The 21,333-nt window shown below is 35.5% G+C and overlaps 1 protein-coding gene across 2 annotated transcripts in view; it reads left to right on the forward strand.

The window, feature by feature from the left end:
• Nucleotides 1-21,333, forward strand: part of MTREX (Mtr4 exosome RNA helicase) — a 40,982-nt gene that overhangs the window by 2,505 nt on the left and 17,144 nt on the right. For both annotated transcript variants that reach the window (XM_066339039.1, XM_066339038.1), the window contains exons 4-15: nt 463-525; nt 1,040-1,152; nt 1,892-2,066; nt 3,018-3,108; nt 3,460-3,584; nt 4,755-4,853; nt 5,663-5,765; nt 5,895-6,026; nt 7,230-7,309; nt 7,942-8,052; nt 8,699-8,800; nt 10,157-10,282. In XM_066339039.1, coding sequence (XP_066195136.1) covers nt 463-525; nt 1,040-1,152; nt 1,892-2,066; nt 3,018-3,108; nt 3,460-3,584; nt 4,755-4,853; nt 5,663-5,765; nt 5,895-6,026; nt 7,230-7,309; nt 7,942-8,052; nt 8,699-8,800; nt 10,157-10,282 — 1,320 coding nt within the window. The remainder of the gene's footprint in view (nt 1-462; nt 526-1,039; nt 1,153-1,891; nt 2,067-3,017; nt 3,109-3,459; nt 3,585-4,754; nt 4,854-5,662; nt 5,766-5,894; nt 6,027-7,229; nt 7,310-7,941; nt 8,053-8,698; nt 8,801-10,156; nt 10,283-21,333) is intronic.

The following is a 21,333-nucleotide window of genomic DNA, read 5'->3' on the forward strand; positions in this document are numbered from 1 at the left end:
CCTTGTCCCCAAGTGCCGCATTTATACAACAGTATTAGATATTGACCAGGAATGGGAGTGTTACCAGTATAAATACAGTGCATTTTGGAAAGGGAATCTTATCAATATAACAGTAATGTATGATGTAACAGATCAGTAATTGCTTAGAATATCCACTGGCCAGAAGACATGATTGTGTCTTGGCTGAAAAGCTAGTGTTCCAAGGTAGGTGAAGCAGTAATAGCTCACACAAGACTGTAGGGCTATCAGAGATGCAAGAGAAGCAGCACTGTTGCAGCAGGAGAATAAAGAGATTGATTGAAAAAGTTCTTTAGAGGAAGTGAATGAACCCTTGATGCATGAACTTTTTGAAACATTATAACAGAAATTTGAATTGATCTTCATCCACTTCACATTGCCAGAAATGTCACTGTTGTGGACACAGAAATCTGCAACTGTTTTTATTTTAAATGTATTTCATAGGTTGCGCTTCCAGCACATGAAGAATTCACAGGTCTGAAGCCAAGAACTGGAAAAGCTGCAAAAGTATGTGGTAGATTCAATTTATTTTTCTTTTTGTACATGCTTGATATAGCAAGTTAAAATACAGGGAAAAATTATGTACTTTGTCAGTGAGGTCTGGAAAAGATGGTCTCTCATAAATAAAATTGATGTTTTTATATTTAAAATTTGGTAGAGGAAATTATGTGGTTGAATGAGGTGGATAAGGCATCATGATGTTGGTTCTTCCTGTAACGTAAGGCAGGGGCAGCATTCCAGTTCTGTTCCTGAGCTGAATTAGTGAAAATTCACTAGTCATCGGGGCAAGATTTTAAATTGCTGAGAGAGCAAGACATAAGTAAAGATCTTAGGTATGGTATGAGATAAAAATATTTTAAATACAAAGTCGTTGTATAATGCTGGGTTAAGATAAGGGGAAACTACAAGTATCTGCAGTATTTAATTTCTCCCTCTAATTTACACAATACGTCAGTCAGAAAATTAGTTAGATGTAAGTCTTTCTTAAACTTCTGTAATGCTTTTGCTTTTTTCCTTCTAGGAATATCCATTTATTCTTGATGCCTTCCAGAGAGAAGCTATTCTTTGTGTAGATAATAATCAGTCTGTGTTAGTGTCAGCTCACACATCAGCTGGTAAAACTGTCTGTGCTGAGTAAGTACTTTCCTAACAGGTTCTGATGAAAGAACAGCATGATGTCCCTTTTGTCACTTTGTTGAACTGTCAGTAGCTGTTGCCTCCCAGTTTCTTGATACAACATTCAGTCCACCAGTTTTAAATTTTAATCGGCTACTCTTGAATATAAAAAGTATATCTTTCATCATTTATTGGATAGCGAAAGGCTTAATTTGTGTTTGAGCTTAAACTGTCAAGGTGTTACTGTATAGATTGAAATGGAAGTTTCTTCATTGCAGGTTTCAGTAAATCTAAAAAAAACACCTTTGTTTTCTAGCCCTTGGCTAGAGCTAGTAAGGACTTTCTTCTGTGCTTTTTTGTTGGAAGCGGTGGTTTGATCTAGTCAGCAGCTTCTCTGTTAGGGTTTGGTTCAGACAGTGAAGTGCTGACCTGAAGTGAGAAGTGAAATGTACATGAAGATATATTAAAGCACGTGTTCAAGTAATAATAGTTTCGTTGTCTCAGAGTCACAGTTTTTAAATTAAACTATATGTACTCATGTCCCTAAGAATCATCTAATTTGGTGTTTAAAGAGTTCTCACTTTCAAAAGATGCGTATGTAGTCGTAGTGAACTTAATAATCAGGATATGAAATGCTAGACGTGTTAGAGCATAGATTCAAATGCTCTGTATCATTCCCTTGGTGTTCTGAATCACACAGTTTATATTATATATGTCTTCCTGACAGCTGTTAATAATGGATATTGTTTGAATACAGGTATGCAATTGCCCTGGCTTTGAGGGAAAAGCAGCGTGTGATATTTACAAGTCCGATTAAAGCTTTGAGTAATCAGAAGTACCGTGAGATGTATGAAGAATTTCAGGATGTTGGTTTGATGACTGGGGATGTCACCATTAATCCAACAGCTTCTTGTTTGGTAATGACAACTGAGGTAAGATCAGACATTAATTCTTGATTGGTGCTTTCTTCGACCATTTTTGATTGAGGAGGTCTAATTTTAGAAGACTAAAATGGCCTAATTAGGGTAGAAGATATTTTAAAGTTCATTATGACTCATTTGAATGTTTTAACTTCTGGTAAATCTCTGTGAATTTATGCTTTTGAACTGTAAGTCAGGAACTTCTGATTCTAATGTGGAGAAAGTCAGAATTTAATTTCCTGAGTGCTCACTCAAGACACTGAGTGTTCTGTAGATGTGAAGTGCTGAAAGTTAAATTTTGTAAATCCTGTGGTCAGTATTTTGTTCTAGAAAGGCAAAATAGGGAAAGCAAAATCATTGAAGGATAGTTGAGTGGTTTACATTAGGTGCTAGAACTCCGGGAATATGTAGCTGTTACTTATAAAAAGTAACAAACTACTGTTTACAGACTTTTTTTCACATTTCTGTTGTAGAAATGCAGCCATGAGTTGGAATTTTCCTCTTTTTGCCTTTACCTCAAAGGAACAGGCATAACTTTAGTGGGGAAAGATTAGAGAGATTGAATGATTTGATTTCTGACAGAAGAGTTTTCTCTTAGTCATGGGGAGGTTATTTATTAGGATGAGGTAAGAAGAGGGCTTGACAGGATGAGATCTGTAGAGCTGTAACAACTACCTGCCAGTGGAAGCTTGGAGAAATTCTTGTTTCCTTCTTTGTTGTTTCATTCTTTCATGTTCCTTTCAGAGAAACCAGTTTCTCTCAGATAGTGAGATTGTTAGATTGGAATGAACTTGGAAAACATCTCAAAACCTATCTTTAAATGCTTTTATGTTTTGTGCACAATAAGATTTTATATATCAGTGTAGATGTGGATTGAAAATTCCGGCAGTTCTTACCAATGTCCATGTAACATGGCTGTTGTTGTTTCATGTGAAGAGACTCAGCTTTTGCTTCTTTTTTTAGATCTTGAGGAGTATGCTTTACAGAGGTTCTGAGGTTATGCGTGAAGTCGCATGGGTTATTTTTGATGAAATTCACTACATGAGAGATACAGGTATCCTAGATGTACTATTTTTCTTTTCAAATCTTTGAATTTTTTGCCCAAGAAGAATTTCCTTTTCTTTTGAAGAATTAAGTCTTATTTTCTTTTCTACTATATGTCATCTCTTTGTATAAATAATTTATAATTTGTTTCCTGCTGAATTTGTATAAATATTTGTTGCAGTTTGTATTTTCTTCATCAAAGTAGTAATGACTTTGAGAGCATGTAATATACCCCATTTGTGTAGAAGAGATCTGGGTTTTTTTTTGTCTCATTTTGTTTTTAAACATGCTGTTCTTTGGGTTCAGGGATGAGAAACGTACTTTAATCACATAAATTTCCCATATGCCTTTCCATTTTCAGAACGCGGTGTGGTTTGGGAAGAGACTATTATTTTGCTTCCTGATAATGTGCATTATGTGTTCCTTTCTGCAACTATTCCAAATGCCCGTCAGTTTGCTGAATGGATCTGCCATCTTCACAAACAGGTTATATTTCTGATACACTGTACCTCTATGCTTTTTGTCTTGTGGCATAATACTGTCTGTTTGGTTGATAACTGGACCTCTGAGTTTCTTCTTAGCTATTTTATTGCTTATAGATGACAGTATAGATAATTCCTAGCTTTTCTAGCTGTATTCCTGCTTTTACAGGTATACTGGCTGTTGCTTTTGAATGACAACATTAGAGCTGTTTCCTAATGTCTATTTTCCACAATTATTTAGGCACCTGCCTGATTTCAGGAAACACTCAGAATTATAAAACATGATGAACATAGAGTGATTTTCTGAGGGATGATAGACAAGAGGTTATTGGGAGAATTTGGCTGAGGTGCTCTGTAAAAGGCCATGTAGAAATCAAAAGCAAATCTTAAGTCCATATTGAATACTATATATGTTTGCAAGCAAGTGAGAAAAGTGTTATTTAAGAGATCTATCCTGTCCTGTAACCTTTAATTTTTAAATTCCATTATTTTTTTCTAAGACATGCTTTTATAGCAAAGACTGTGTGAATTAGAACTGGAGAATTTGTTATCAACAAGATGTTGGTCCAATTTTAAAAATATCCTGGAGATTTATACTATACTGCCTTCATCATAAACAACATAAGAATCAAAGATGTCAACTTGACTTTGTGTTGCAGACCATTAGATTATAGGCCTTTTAAATGCAGATTTATGTAATATTTAATGTTTTAAAGGAAGTGTTGTTTTTTTCCCTAAACAAGCCTTCTCCATGCATCAAAACATTAAATGCTCATGCAAGTCTACTGTGAGTCTTTCTTAGGTGTTTCTGTAATACTTCAGGCTTTTTCTACAAAATACAAATTAACATGTTTTCCTTTGATTTTAGAAGATGTTGATATTTCAAGTCTGTCTAATAATGCTGAAAGAAATGTTGGCTATCTTTACTTGTTTTCATGAGAAAGAATTTTTGTAGCCAACTTGTGTTCTAAAACATCTGCAAACTTTCTTTTTCTTAAACCATGTCACTAGTACAAAAATCCATATTCAGGAAAGAAAATTTGTCATCTTAGTTTCTGAAGGCCTTACTTTCTGGTTTTTAGATAGTTGCGTTTTAGTAGTAATGTATTGTATTTTCCATCAAGTGATATTGCAATGCCATTATAAAATATTTATATGAATTTCTTCTTTATAGCCTTGCCATGTGATTTACACTGACTATCGACCCACTCCACTGCAGCATTATATATTTCCAGCAGGAGGAGATGGACTACATCTGGTTGTTGATGAAAATGTAAGGAATGCTCAGTTGGTCTGAAAGGTTGTTTTCCTCACTTAACAGTCAAAAGCTTGAGCGCTTGCAAAATTTGCATAGGCTATATAAAGGATGTTCTTGTTAAAATTAACTTTAAGTGAGTGGTGGTTATCTCTGAATTGCTTTTAGAGTTTTGGAGTCTTATACAAGAAATTTGTTTTATTATCTAATGTCATGTAATCAGCTGAGTAATACTTCCCTGAGATGTCTTAAGTGCCCACATCCTTGCCTGTTTTCTAAATTGTGTGCTACTTTTTGTAAGTCTGCAAAGTAGTAGATGTTTCTTGTACTGTTTCTCTCTCAAAAGAAAATGTAAATTTGACTGCATGTAAATTTGACTTTAATCAAGGGATCAAAATACTTTCATTTCTTTAGGTGTTTTTGGACTAAAAACTTGTTTAAAGTTTATCATTAGCTTGTTAATATAATTAGCTGGCTAATGCCATAAATGGTAGTGCTGCACTTGCAGATAGGTCTTCATTGAGCAATGTGGTTGTATGTGGACACACCTGAGAGTCAGTTTTGGTACTCTCAGCAGTACCAAAATGCTGGTGAGCATGGTGAGCAGTATGGTGGATAGAACAATGAGCAGTAACTTCAGAGACACACCAGTGTAATTGTGAGCTGTGACACTGACCTAATGAACTCTTTTGATAGCTCATGCATTGTTTTTGTCATTTTTCCTGTATATATATATATAGGGTAATGGTACTGGCTGTGCAGTGTACTAAGTATTTTTCAGTGGGCTTTGTAAGTAACTATTTACAAAAGTTCTGTTTTACCTCTAGGGAGATTTCAGAGAAGATAATTTTAATACAGCAATGCAAGTGCTTAGAGATGCAGGAGACTTAGCAAAAGGGGATCAGAAAGGCAGGAAGGGAGGAACAAAAGGTGAGTTTGTTCTGAGGTAATTTTTAGTATAAATTTTTTTCAAAGTTCTATGCAAGTTGTGCTTGTGTCTCAATTACTCTGTAAGATATTCTTTGTGGTAAAATTTAAATTAATGTAATCTGTCTGCAGGTCCTTCAAATGTTTTTAAGATAGTGAAGATGATCATGGAAAGGAATTTCCAACCTGTGATTATTTTCAGCTTCAGTAAGAAAGACTGTGAAGCCTATGCACTTCAGATGACAAAGTTAGATTTCAATACAGGTATAGAAATCCAGTCAATTCTATTCAGTTCTATTACAGATGTAATTTATTGTGAAATACTACTTTTCTGTTGAATATTTTGTGTAAAACTAAAAGGAAAATGCATATTGCTTTCTTAATTTACTGTGGTGGTACCTTAAGCTGTATTCAGTAGGAAGGTATTGGTGCACAGAGTCCTTGGTCATCACAATGTCAAACTGTTCTTCGATTTTAAACTCTATTTCTTGCCTCCAGTATGCCATTTATTGTAATAATAACACAAGGCTTCCTAGAAAATTCTGTCTGTAATGGGAGAAGACTGATCATAAAAAAGTATTCCCTAAAATTTTCATGTTAGGTTCATTGGAAAAATACTACACTCTCAAGTCCAAACAACTTTATAACAAACGAGTAGACTGTTCTTTCTCAACAACACAATCCATTTTTCTTTATTTCCTTCTTCCCCTTGCTTCTCAAAGTAAAAACCAAGGAGTAAACAAAGAAGTTTTTTTCATCTTGGATGAGACCAAGCTTTGCAAATAAGTTGAAGCTCATTGCTTCTTAGGAATCTCAAGAGTTTTAACAAAAATAAGGAATTTGTTGTAAATCAGTGTACTGCTTTCATGTTTGTGAGTTGTTCAGGGTTCTTGGCCTGCTTATTTGTTCCTATCTTTACACATTTTGGTTCAGTGTGGTGGAACAATGCAGGTGTTTGTCAGAAAATTTAAAGATACATGTGGAGGTGTCTTTTCATGTTTTCTGCAGAATCACACCTTTGAATGTATATTCTTGGTATTCATAATACTTAGTAGAAAGGGTGTAAACTTTGAGAGTTAACAGGGAAGAAAGAAACTGTATGTCCCTGCAGACAGGGACTAGTAGGTGGAAGAGGAACAGGGGAAGCTTATGAAATAGGCAGGGAGCACATGAGGCTGATAAATCCCAGGCTTAAAAGTAGCTGAAGTTTAAATTATTCTGAAAGGTTTGTTCTAGTTTTCCTTGTCCTGGTCATCTGCTTCTGCTTACCATCTGGCTCCTCTAGGCTTGTTTAAGTCTTGATCAAGACTTCAGCCTGACCCAGTGTGGGTGGTTTTGTGTAGACTTCACAGTATTCCACTCAATTTTTATTGTATGATTTTGTAAATATTTGGATGTGGTATCACTTTATTTACATCTGATATTACCCTTCTGCATTTTGTAATAACTTAAAAATTGCTTTCTTAGATGAAGAAAAAAAAATGGTTGAAGAAGTCTTCAATAATGCAATTGATTGTCTCTCAGATGAAGACAAAAAGCTTCCTCAGGTGAGTGGAGATTGAAAAGAGTTCTTTTGAATAGTGTTGAATTGCCGCTATTCTGTTTTCTGCAACTTGTGAAGCTGTGAGTGTTTTGTAGAGGGTACTGGATAATCTCATTCATCTCCCAGGCTTTAGTATCTCCTGCATTGCTTCTTGTCGTCATGAAAGAGGTGATAAGGATTCCTTTGAGTTGCAATTCCAGCAGATGACTGACATATGTCAGAATTAACAGTGGAGTTCCTACTCCTTGTTTTATTTTTTCCAATTATGTTTTTAAGTAAATACAGAAGTTTATAAAGAGATAGGCCTGGGTTAAAACAGTCTGGAAATAGTTCAAGTAGGAGTGCAGTATGCACTTAGCAGTTATTGATTGCTGAGGCTTTCAGAAAGTTGAATTGATGCATCTACAGTCTAATTTGTTGTATAATGACCAAGCATAGTGATGTTTTCCCATTTTTACAGTGGAAAAGTACAAGCTTCTAAGCAGAATATTAGAAAATTGAAGGGATAGTTACTTTATTTTTAATTGGGAAATAGTGAATGACATGAACACTAAGAACAGCATTGAGGCTTTCCGTACAACTTCTAGTAACAAGTGCTTAAAGTTGTTTGCTGGTCTTTTGTATGTTTCTTCACAGGTTGAACATGTGCTTCCTCTTCTGAAGCGAGGAATTGGTATTCATCATGGTGGTTTGCTTCCTATCTTGAAAGAAACCATAGAAATCCTTTTCTCAGAGGGCCTGATAAAGGTATTTTTATGTCCACCCATAGTTTGTTGTGAATACATGGCTGGTAATCCTAAAAATCCAGGAAGTACACTTTAGCTCAGGGTGTGTGCTGGTATTACAGTGGAGACCTAACACAATTGCAGCTGTAGTTTTAAGTATTCCGGGTTTTATTCACAAGTATTTGAACTTACAGTGTCTAACTTTCATATTTGTCTTCAACTATTTTATGTTACATCTTGCTGCCATAAATGACTGGACATTTATCAAGCTGACTGTTGGTTGTTCTAAGGACAAATACTCAGAAAAATGTAACCTTGGGTGAAAGTTTTGGTAGCTAGCTCCTATTTTCTTCTTGCAAACATGAATATTGAAATTAATTAATTAGTATTATTGATTAATATAATTTGTACTCCATTACGTTTCCTTTTGGAGTCTTTCACGTGGTCCCATCTATTTAGGTTTTGTGCTTTCCCAGGAAAAATAAGGGAAGACATGAAAGATGGTTTTGGTAAAGTTTTTAAGTATTGAATATGCCTGTGTTTCCTGTATTGACTGCACAGATACATTAAAATCCAGAGAGGTTTTGTCTTGCAATCTCTGACTGTTTTCATGTTTGCTTGAGATCCTTTTTGTGTTTTGCTTGCATAACTTCAGTCTGTTTATTTAGGCCTTATTTGCAACAGAGACTTTTGCTATGGGAATTAATATGCCAGCCAGAACTGTGCTGTTTACAAGTGCCAGTAAATTTGATGGGAAAGATTTCCGATGGGTAAGTAATAAAATGGTTCTGTCAAATAACTGAATTATTTAAACCTTATTAGGATTAAATTTACTCTTGATGTGTTCACCTCAGTGTAGTAGAAAATACTTTTTCTTTCAAAAATCTTTGTGTCTAATCCATTTATAGTTAATACCCAGATTTCTGAAGACAATTTCCTCGGTTTATCCATGAGATTGTTTAATAGCTACATCAAAAAGGAATCAATTACAGATTAGCAGCAGACATTGGATTAGACTTCTGCATACCTTTTTTAAAACCACGGGACCCAGATACTTTATTCTGTATTGGAGAACTCTGAAGAATAAATGGGCTTCATATCCTATCATGATGGTCATTAATTTTGACAGACCCAAGAAAAGAGGTCATTTACCTTGGAAGAGTATTATTTTCCTACAGCAGAATCTTTTGCTTAATTATAAAATTTTAGACATTAAAAACCAGGTATGTGGTTTACTAAAAAACAAAAATGATGTCTTGCAAATCATCACAGCAAAGTTTTATAAGAGCCACAGCTTATCCTTCAAGGGTGGGAAAGTTGTGGTGAATGGAACAAGTGACTTGACCTATGTGTTATGAAATAAACATTTCTTCAGTCTTCGTTTGGGCTGTTTGGTTTCACTGTTCATTCCGATTGCATGCATGTAAGATATATATAAGAATGGATTACCTTTGACATAGCAGATATGTGAACTTCCAAAATTATTTAGCACAGTTTGCCTAAGTAGTTTTTGAAATAGGACCTAAAGTGAAACTTGGGGAGTTGTTGAGAATGCAGTTCCACAGATGACAAAACCCCTGTTATATAACCTGCTGGGACATAGGTAGCCAGTTGTTGCTGCCTCTTGTCCATGTCCCAGTTCATAAAGAACTCTTCCATCTCACAGTTGGAAGGCATAAAATTACTCCTTTTGCAGCTATCAGTATGTTAGTGTTACTCTTGAATACTTTGAATGAAACTATACATTACTTCAAGATGGTGGAGAGGCATTATCAGTATGTTGAAGATCTGTTATTTCTCCACCATGCTCAGCAACCTTCCATTATAAAAGACATTAGTAAAATGGCTTTTGTGCTTGTTAAAGTGATGCACTGTGATACGGAGCTGTAGGAGCATTAGTTAACTTTTACTGCTGAGTTATATTATTATTCATAGTCATGGATTTACATTGTTGTTTCATGGTAATTATGACTAATGAAGTCAATCTGGATAACTGATAAATTAGATAACTCTTCTTTGCTAGCTTTTATACATCATGTGACTTACTGTGCTATTGTAATTAGCACATTATGTGTTCCTGCTATTTTCTTGATGTTTGTTAATTTCTTTTTCTCATTTTATTGTAGATATCCTCAGGTGAATACATTCAAATGTCAGGTCGTGCAGGACGCCGAGGTATGGATGACAGAGGAATAGTAATTCTTATGGTGGATGAGAAAATGAGCCCAACAATTGGCAAGCAGCTTTTGAAGGTAGGAGAGACATTTGGTTTCTATTCTCCCAACAAGATTATGCTTACTTGGTTAATGTTATATGGAAAATTATTCACCTTAGACAAGAAGATCATGCAGGTAGAAAATGACAACTCCTAAAAATAGCTTACAGTGAATTCTCATAGTTTATGTTCTGAAACTAAGTCAGAAGACTAATATCATCCTTATTTGTATAAAAGGGCTATCAGGCAGGACAAGTAGAACTCTATCCTGTTTCCGTAGTGATAGTGCTACGACTGTAATATTCTGTGTTTTTTGCTGACTGCCATCAGTTTAAGGATTATGGTGAACTGGGAAACAACTGAGCTTTTGCAAGAGTTACTAAATTCTAGGTTCTTGGTGATGAAATAAAACTTTGTTAATGCACTGTCAGTGTGATAGAGAAGATCATGCAAAAATGGGGTACATACAATAAAAAAGAAGAGTGACATCGCTGTCAGTGTGCTAAAATCAGCTATGGAGAAAAGACAGTTCTTGTAGAAAATGTTGAAGTTTGGAAGTTAAGAGGTTAAAAAAATCACTCACGGTTGAGACCAGCATTAAATTATACTACTTCACTGAACTGTAATGGGAGTTGTTACACATGATCACACTAATAGTAATATAATGTAATCTTGCTTTATAATTTGGATATGGAATACTGTAATCATTACACTTCTATTTAAATTCCTTGGCAAAAATAACCACAAAGAAGTATAATAATCTATTGTGTGAGTTGCCTGTCTTAGGCTACTTACATCATTTGTGCACATACGCCTAAATTTAAAACTTGGGGAGTTAGGCTCTATTTAGGAGCTTGTAGCCTTGGTGCAAATAGCAGGTCATTTGTGTTAGAACAGCATTTACAGTATTATTAGAATTAGTATAAATTGTGGGGATCATTTCAAGTCAGGGTGAAGTTATGTTAACAAAAGACTTTTAGCTGTTGCCAAAAAAAAAAGGTGCCAATGGTTTTTTCAGGCAAATTAAGAACAAGGGGGAAAGTACCTACATGGCAGCTGCTAGTTATGCAGGTGTGGATTCTTTGTTGTGTGTCTTGATCTTGTCAGTGCTACATCTTAATCCATAACATATCTGTAAATATGTATATTACATGTACCTTTTCTACTTCAAGAAGGCAGTATTTACCTTCTTAAAGTCACAATTTTCATGAATGCTGTATTATGGTTAACTAACCAGCAATCAGTAAAATAAATTTCAGAAATATTCATGGTATGGTAGCGTTACATTTTGTGTTAATTTGTTATTCTTGATTTGATTTGTGTTTTCTCAGTGGAGTGTATGTATATTTATTTCGTGACATGCACTCTTAATGCACGTGTACATCTCTGAGATGTATAAAGACTAAGTTTTTTTTAACTAGATTTTTTTTAGTTTTTAAGACTGTTTAAGAAAACAGATGTAATCTTGTGTCATACTTACTTTTAAAAAGGTTTTACACATACGTACTTCCTCAGATGAAAAATAGAGAGCAGGATATCAAAAATGAGAGAGGCAAGAGAGAAGCCTTCAAAATAGTATTTATTAAAAAGTCCCCAAAAAGTTTAACTTAATATGAAATAATTGTTAATAGCTTAAGAAAGAATGGTATTTCAACTATTTATCTTTTTACCTTTAAGAGAGTAACTTTTACTTACTTTATAAGCTCAACCATTCAATAGTGGGTTTTTTACAAGTTTGAAAAGTCAGTAGTTTGAGAACTATAGAACTTGATCTGAAAGAATTAAGGCAGTATTAGATCACTCACTTTCTTTTTGATACTACCTCTGGGGCTTTTGTCAAGATTTAAAGGAAATAGTAAAATCTTTTTCCTTCATTGAAACAAGACCTTTAGTTTTCCCCCTTTTTAATTACAAGGAAATAAATGGGAGAAAAATGGCTTTTGCTTTCTGTCTTCTATCTTTCTTCTTCTACATTAATCTAAATAAATTAATGCATTTCATTAATTTTTGACACTACTTCGCTTGTGATCAAAGATTGACTTTTAGATTTTTCTGGTAAAGATCAGAAGTGGCTGAAATGAAGGTATTGATGTTTCTGTAGCTTCTGTAACTATTTAGCCAATTGCTATAAAGGCAGTAAAAGTGATCTTTTATGAAATTAGCTGTACAGCACATAACCCCCCCTGCCCCTGCCCGCCCCCCTGCTATTTTCCTTCTTAAATACGAAATATCTAGAGGAAGTTCCATGTCAAACATGCCAAGGAAATCAATACAGACTAAAATTCCTGCTATATTTACAAATGATAGTCATCATTAAGTATGTGTCAGATTTTCTTTCGTTATAGTATTTTTTGGTAGTAAAGACCTAGTGGTTGCATTCTGCTCTCAGGATAAGCTAAAGATTTATAGGAAAAACTCCAGAAGAAATAAATTAGCCTTATTGAGAATGATAGAACATTTACATAGAACATTTTAGTCATAGCTCTTGAGCCCTAAGGGGTGTCTGATCCAAGCCATTTCCTGAACATGAGAGGAAAACATCTAGGAATGGTGTTGTCAGCTGCCTCTGGCTGCGGTTGGTGGAGTGAGAGCTTTGAGTATATTGGTATCAGCAGCATTGCTGCAGCTGTGCTGCTTGGCTGTGGCACTGTGCATTGCAACATTGTGTATAGCACTCCAGACTTATATTCAGCATTCCGTTCTTAGATGGCGTTCTTAAAAGAGCGTTTTGTAAATATTTCTTAAACTCAGTAATGCACATTTGTCTTCTGCAGTGTAACTAGGTTTCTTTGTTTATCCTTAGCATTTACTTGACCACTGAATATTTAGTAAACTGGTGACTTGCATGACTCAATAAACTTAAATGCTTACAAGGCTATTGGGACAGCTTTCTGAAGATGGTAAATTGTAATAGTATGTTGCATGATACTAAGAAGCATTCTATTGGGCATTTTTTTGTGTCCTTACTTAAAATCTTTAGCCATATTGTGTTAGTTTAGGTAGGGTGTGTAAAGCTTGTTCTTGATGCTGGATACCTTTTGAAACCAGTGCAGCATCTCTCCAGATTGGAACTTGGCCATGCTACAAGGATGTACTCCTACAGAATGAGTTGAGTTACTCAACAGTGGTAATTTTTGTTATGTCTCTGAAACATAAAACCCTTGAGCTAATTATGTTACCAGAATGGATGATTGCACTCTGAAAGGGAATGTGCTATGTAAGTCAGTTTTTGAACTTTGAATTTGAGCCTATCAGGGCTTTGCATCTACTTAGTTCATCACAGGAGAAGATAGACTCAAAAAAAAAAAAAATTCAAAGAAAACACAGAATCATCACAGTTGGAATCATCACAGTAGGTCACCAAGTCCAACTGTCAACCCAGTATTTACCAGTGCAAGCCCTAAACCACTAAACCGTATTACCCAGTGCCAGATCCAGGCACCTCTAAAACCAAGGGATGGTGACTCTATCACCTGCCTGGGCAACCTGTTCCAGTGCCTGACCACCATAAGAAGAAAAAAAAATTGTTTCTAATATCGAATCTGAATATCCCCTGTCTCAAGTTTAAGGCCATTTCCTTGGGTTTTCTCCCTGTAGGCACAGTAGAAGATACTGGGCCTCACCTTACTGACACGCTCCTTTCAGGCAGTTGTAGAGGGCAGTGAGATTCCCCTGAGCCTCCACTTCTCCAGGATAAACACCCCCAGATCCCTCAGGTGTTTCTCAGGAGACATTAACTGTAGATGCTTCGTGAGCCTTGTTGTCCTTGTCTGCACATGGTCCAGCACTTTATTGTCCTTTTAGAAGTGAGAGGCTCAGAAGGTGCCTTCTGAGGGTCACAGGACTCCGAGCTGTGACCTCGTAAGTGCCAGTCCTTTTCCCCAGTCCTGGCTACACTATTTCTGGAATGCATATAGGAATGCATTTGTCTGCCAAGGTAAAAAATACATTTATATGCTTTCTTGTCTTTTGCCTATGGAACATAAAGTGCCTCAATGCCAAGGTGTAGGAGATACTCCACTAGCTACATCTCATTCCTTAGCAGGACTTTAATTTTATAGAGCTGACTGTACTGCCTTATTTGTCCTCTATGCTGCTATAGCAAGTCTCTTTGCATTTTATTTTAATTCTTAAATAGTATTATTTTACCATGCAAAAGAGCATTTCAGACAATTCGATAGTTTCCTCTGCAAACATCAGCTTAGCATGCTATCTTAATTACACTGTGGTACTTTGGTTTGACTCAGAAGTTCCTTCTGGGAGGGGGAAAGCCTCAGGGATTGAGAAATTTACCATATCAGAAGAGAAATACTTCAGCTGGAGATTGGCCCTAATACTTATTGGAAAAGACATTGCAAAATCTAAAATAATAGATTATCACTAGTGGTTTGAGGACAGTAAAATATTCTTCTGAAGTTGTGACATAGATGAGAATCACAATAAAATGTATTTTGGATACTTTATAAACCATATTTAGATAAAAATAATTTTAATGTGAAATAATGCTTTTACTGTAAACTGACAACCCTTTCTTACTCTTATGAAGCATGCATTGCAGGAATTTTCCAGGCTCTGATTCAGGAAGGTACTTAACTTCTAACCTTATTTTAAAATTGCCTTGAAGTCAACAAGATTCTAGCATGAAATCACAGAGATCAGGGAAATGGATAATCAAACACTTTTGTGAGCAGGGTCACAGTTTTGTATATAACTATGGAAGCCAGCAGATGGAAGGGAACAGCAAATAGTTGTTCTTGCTGATGTTTGCAACTAAAATGTAGGAAAATGGGGTGCATCAAATAGTGTATGAAATGGTTTGTCAATCTTGAACTTCACCTCAGAATTTTCATGAGCCTGCAGGACTGAGCTAATGGGTTTTGTTTATTAATTGTGGCTGCTGCTTTAATACCACAAAATACTTCAAGTTTTATTTCAGTCTGTGGAAAGCAGTTTTCCTCCAGATTTTTGGAAAATTTACTTTGGTAAACTCATCACTACAAATGTGAATGCATTTTGGCTGAGCTAGATTTTTTCTTTGCTTTCTTAAAACAAAAAGAGTAGGTTAGAGATGAACAGACACCAAAGATACTTTTTAAAATTTATTTTTCTATTAATGTTTTGTAGAAGAATGGTAGTCTTTGCTAGAGCACACTTTTCCTTTAAGTTAAAACATACTGCATATATACTGAAATTGTAAAGTGTCATAAAATAAATACATTGCTGTCCTGGTAACTATAGCAGCAGATCTGTTGAGGATGTCAGCCAGCAGTTTTTTGAAGATAGAGAGACCATTTGCTTTTTCCAAAAACAAGAAGACCAGAACTTGGAGTTGCTAGCCTGAAGTAAAACTAATGATGGCTACAATAGTAGCCTACTGTATTAGAGAGGGTAAATGGTTGAGAATTTCCTTCATTCAGAGCTAACTTGAGAAGGTAGTATTTGCAGGTGAGAGAAGCAGAATTATATTGTTTTCAAGTCTCCTGTTACAACTGGAGCATTTGTTGAGTAACAGCCTGAGGTGTTTTCGTCAGCAAAGCCTGCTGAAACACTATTTTGCCACCCACAGTGGGTTCTGTTTGTGCTGGTGTGACTGGTCTGGGGCAAAGCAGTGAGTCAGATTGGTAATAAATTTGTGCTTAAAATACCAGTTTACCATTGTTTACTAAAAACAACCTTACAGAAGAGTTCTTTATTGGTTTTTGCAGTTTTTCTAATGTAGCTCAGGCTAATTCCGCTATCAGTGTAACTGCATGGGGGTATTCAATATTTCTGAGAGTACTGAATAGTCACGTGATTATTTTATTACTGATACCTGGAAGAAAGTGTGTTGTTATTTCACAAGAGGTGTTTCTGTGTCTTGAAGACATATCAAGCAGTCACTTGCATTTTTATTTAACGAAGGTTTTAATAGAAGTTTGTACTGATGACTGTTACAGACAGCTAAGTCTACTTATTTTCCTTATATGATAAACAAAAGGGAAATACCTTTTAATTATTATCAGTTTGTTCTGTTCTTTGCTCTTTTTGTAAAGTGTTTTGTTATTTCCTTTCTGGAAACTCATTGATTCAGTTTATCTCTGGAAACACTGATAAGCAAATAAAACTGTCACTGGACCAAAATGGTGTAAATTATATCCTATATTGTATCTAATTTCATCATTATGAAAGATACTTTATTGTTGCTTTGCAAATTAGTTTCAGACAGTATCTGCCATTTGATGTTCCCATGACAGGCTGAGGAGCAAGAAAGTTATGTGCTGAATTTGTTAGTCTCTGTTCATGGGAACAGATTTAAAAATGTAAATATTTTTCTCCTGCTGTAAGAGAGAGCAAGAGGAAGTAGCCCTTACCAAGTGTATGTCTTGCTCAACACTACATGCCATTTTGCAGCTCTCACATCTCTAGTTAGACAAGGCTTCCGAGTCTTAACACTAATTAAAAAAAAATGCTGTTTATCAATTCCTTACACCAATCTTCCTCATCCCAATCTTTATATCTTTCTAGCTTATGTGGGCAAGAAAATGTCATACCACTAAATACAGAATCCCCTGTTGGATTGTTTGGTTCTGTCAAGAAGAGGATCTGCTCAGAAATTATTGGCAGTTAAACAGGGAACACTGAATAGCAGCTATGATTTTCAGATTCTCATACTTTTTTTTAGCTTTTGACTAAATTATTTCTGTAGTGAATTTTTTATGGTTACGTTCCTGATTTTTAACATCATCAGCTTAATCCAGTCATTCACCTAATAACCCAAATCGTGGAAAACTTGAAAGGGTGCTTCTGTTAAGTTAAACTAAATTTTTTTGAGAGTTGACTGCAAGTGCAGATGGGGGGATCATTGGTTTCTAAGAGCTTCAGTTGATATATGCACTGTTCTCATGTATCCAGGCAATTGTCATCCAGAGGGATGGAAAACTTACGAAGATATTCTGCTTTCTAAAAACTATTCAGAAAAAAAATCTCTTGCTTCAGTCTTGCTGAATTTTTGAGGTGAGGGAGACTGTCATCTCTGAAGGAATGAGAGGCAGGATTACTTGCAGAAAGGAGGCTGGAGGACTGGAATGGTCATTCCTCAACAGCAGCATGTCATGGATGCCGTGCATGTTTGAAAGTCACTTCTTGATGCCTGTTCAAGGCAGTCTTTCTCATCAACTCTTTTTGCAGCTCATATAACATCAGGCTTTTGCTTGATCTTCTGCATTGAGTGGTTGATGGTTCTTCCTTTCTCTACTGTGGAAATTCTTCTACAGAGACAAAGGTGAGGTTTCCTCATAGACTGAGACATATTGAGGCAGATGATGGTGTAGCCTAGCTTGTTGAAGAGAAGGTTGATGTATTTTGACTGGAGGGCCTCTGGTAGAGGATGAACTAAGTGCTTCACAGTATTTTTAAGTAGAGTAATCAATCTGGGAGCCAGTGGCAAAAGGGTTGAGCAGACAAAGGGATTTCAAGAGGAGTAAATCATCATGGAGAAAGTGTAAGTTAAAACTGATTTATGTCTTATTATATCTTGGCAATAAGCAAAATCCAGCATAGTTGAACACTTTATATTGTGAAGACTCTTGAAGTCTTTAAGTTAGGAAGGAAAAGCTTATGTTTTCCATTTTCCTGTCAGTAATACGTCTTCCCTTCTGTTACTTGCTTCTCTCCACCATATGTATCTGACAGGTGACTTTAGGTAAGCACTAATGGTCTCTTCAGTGAAAATGACCATCTTTGGTATTTGCCATAAAAGGCTGATTGGCTACTCATGCAGCTGCAAAATCTGGATGTTGCTGTTAAGTAAATGAAGCAAAGGCATACAGGTGATTGCTCCCTGTTAGGTGTGAATCTACTGATAGCCTGGGGTAGTAGGTAAAGACTAATGCATGCTGCAGAACTTGCTTGCTGTGCTGAAGGCTGTGCTGTAGTATAGTGGAGCTAGTGTGGTCGTATTTCATTTGAAGAACTAGCAGTTTCAATTTTCAGACGAAATAAGCTTCACCAAACTCTTGATTTCAAATGTATTGCTTGGAGAACACTGAGAATGCAGGAGTTTCTGCAGCTTGGAGAAAAATGTGTTTATAAGATGATGGAACAGGAAAAATTCACCATTTTTGCCAAAACAGGATTTGTATTCTAACTGCTATGTCTTAATAGAATAATCATATTTTCAAATTGTAAAATGCTGATCATGTGTTTAAAATAAAAATTGCCACATCAGCAACTGCCTCAAACATTGCATTTCAAGTAAGTCTGCTTATATAATCTTCTAAATAGCTGGGGTTTTTCTTTTGTTTTGTAAATCACTCCTTCATAGCTGAACTCTGCTGATTTTAAAAAAGGTCTTTAAAGTGAATCTTCAGGAATTGTTTCGTCTGTCTTGATATATTCTATGTATCTATTACTTTTGTATGAAGTTCTGTGTTTTCTCACTTTCCACATTTAAGTGGAAGTGTGACACAGTTCTATTCTTTGAAATAGTTTATAATCTTGCAAGCACACAATGAAGGTTTTTCCCTCCAAGATGTCAGGAATGGAAAGAGGATTTGTTATGTACTGTGATCAGAACAGTTAAGCAGCAGCTTTTTGCCAGATCTCTGTAGCAAGCTGGTGAGTGTATTCCAGCTTGTTTAGCTGGTGCCTGGCTAGAGCAGTGGACATTGCAGTAGGAAAGAATCTGACCACTGTTAGATCTGACCACTTCTTGCTATAGAGAGGCAAGCTTTTTAGGGAGTGATAATTTCTCTTTCTTAGAATAAATAATATATTTAGAAAAATGGACAGGAGGTTGGTACATACATAATCCTTTTATCAGATCTAAAAAAACCACCTATGCTACATGTTGGTTAGCATCAGCAATGAAAGTTCTGTCATCTTCATTTGATATATAAAATCAGAGGCATCTGTAGAAACTTGAGCACCAAAGCTTAACTGTTGATGTTATTAGTGACACATTTCTGTTAGTAGAAACCCATCTGTGATGACTTTAGAACTGACATTGTTATTTTAAATACACATTTCATGGGTCTAATTTACAGGTACTTCTGCTCTGAGATCCATCACTTGAGGTGAAAATGTAGATGTGTATTTGTGATCCACTCAGAGATGTAATCTAGAATGACTGCATGAGTAGCCATGGGAAGCAAAACGTTAGAACATCATTTATTCAAAACTTGTTTTGCGTGTATTCGTGCTGGTACTTTCATAGTATAAACGTATGCTAAAGGCTTTTCTGTAACAGCTGTGTTCTTTTCTGAGGCAAGATAACCAGACAGTGAATAGGATTCTAGCATTGTAGGTAGACTTATAAAGATCTGCCTCACTTAAAGCAAATGGGCTTACAGTATTCTTAAATCTTGCACATGTGAAGGAGTTTTAGATTCAAACTGCCTCTTACTGTCTGATATCAGTGCATCAATGTAGTATGGATGTAGTAGGATCTGAATTCCTGATACTACCTTTAAAATTAAAAGAAAAATGTGTGTACTGTAATATTGTCATTTATAGTCTAGTACACTTAACTTGGTCTGGAAAACCACGGGATTTGAATTTCAGCATTTGTATGTATTAACAAATCATCAGGTAATTTTTTTAATAGCCAGTGATTTTTTAAATTAGGTATGACAAGGAAAAATGTCTGCTAATAGAGAAAAGCAAATAAATTAGTTGCAAAAAGATATAATTAGGTTTAGGCAAAAGAATTTTTGAGCTTAAAAAAGGTGCAGTGTTGGATTCTAGTGTCAGCATTTCTGAGCTTCTAAAATATCTGATAGAATATGTGGAACTTCAACAATCATATTGTTGAATGAAAAATATGTCTTGAAACATCTTAATTTTCTTGTTGCATTTTATTTACTTAAAACGTTTAATCATGACTAGATTTACTCATAGGCCTTGTTGAAATAACAATTCTTGTTTAGTAAATTTCTTATATTTCATATATATATATTATTTTAAAAGAATAAGAATCACAAGACCATTGCAAACTGTTGCCCATTGTCTTTTATTATACTTTCAGATTAAATTTCACTTACCATTTTATTCCTTGTCATGTTGTTTGACTTCAGACATCTGGTACAATTTTTTAGTAGACCTTGCTATTTTTCTATCTTTGCTTTTTTTATGTTTCTTGTAAGTCCAGCCCTCTTTGAGCCTCTGGGAAATTTTGTTTTGCAAAACACCAAATTTGCTCTTGTTTTCAGTTTAGTATCACAAGAGTTTAGTTTTTAAAAACCCTTAAGCATTTAATTATGTTACATTGTTGGAGGGGAGTATCTTGTCATAAGCATTTCAGGAATCAAGGAGGTATGATAATCCATGTACTTGTTAGCACCTTCGAAGAGCTCTGAAATATTTGTGAGACCTATCTTGGTTTTATAAAAAGCTTTTTGTTGCCGTTCTGCTATATTCTGTTATCTGTTATCTGTTGCTTCTGTTTTCCACTGCTTTAGTTGCACACAAGTTGTAATTTTCAACTTCATAGCTCCTGAATTTCCCTTGTATACTTTCTGAAGGACTGTCAGATACCTGTTCCTTTGATCCTAGTGCTGCTTGGCTAGAAGCTTATGCACCACAGTTGGGCATTCAGAAGTGTTGGACCTCTCTCATCTGATTTCATCAATTTGGTGTATCAGGATGGCCTTCTGTGCTGATATTCAAATGATAGACAGTTTCTCAGGCTTGCTCTTGCTTGGATAGGTTGTGTGTCGAGCTCTTATAGATCTCCTTTGGACACTGTTTAAGTGTTTCATTTGTTCTTTGAATAACTAGTTATTTTTAGTCTATGTCAATTAAATGTTTATTTATGATAACATGGTTGTCCTTGTGGGTAGAACATAGTAACAGCCAATGATGAATCACACCAAAGATGTGTTTACTTAGTCCAAAAGCGCTTTTTGACAAAAGACAATAGTAGACATTCTTAAAAAATAGGAATGGGTAAAGAAGGTAATATTCCCTGCAATGCTTTCTCAGTGTCTTTTTTTAGATTAGTCAAATGTAGTCAAAATACCCGTATGTTCTACACTGTAAAAAAATTAACTTCCCAGGATGGTGGAGTTTGTAAGGGACTTGTAGAGATCATCTTTTCCACGACCTCTATCA

The sequence above is a fragment of the Sylvia atricapilla genome, chromosome Z (genome assembly GCF_009819655.1).
Source record: "Sylvia atricapilla isolate bSylAtr1 chromosome Z, bSylAtr1.pri, whole genome shotgun sequence".
NCBI lineage: Eukaryota > Metazoa > Chordata > Aves > Passeriformes > Sylviidae > Sylvia > Sylvia atricapilla.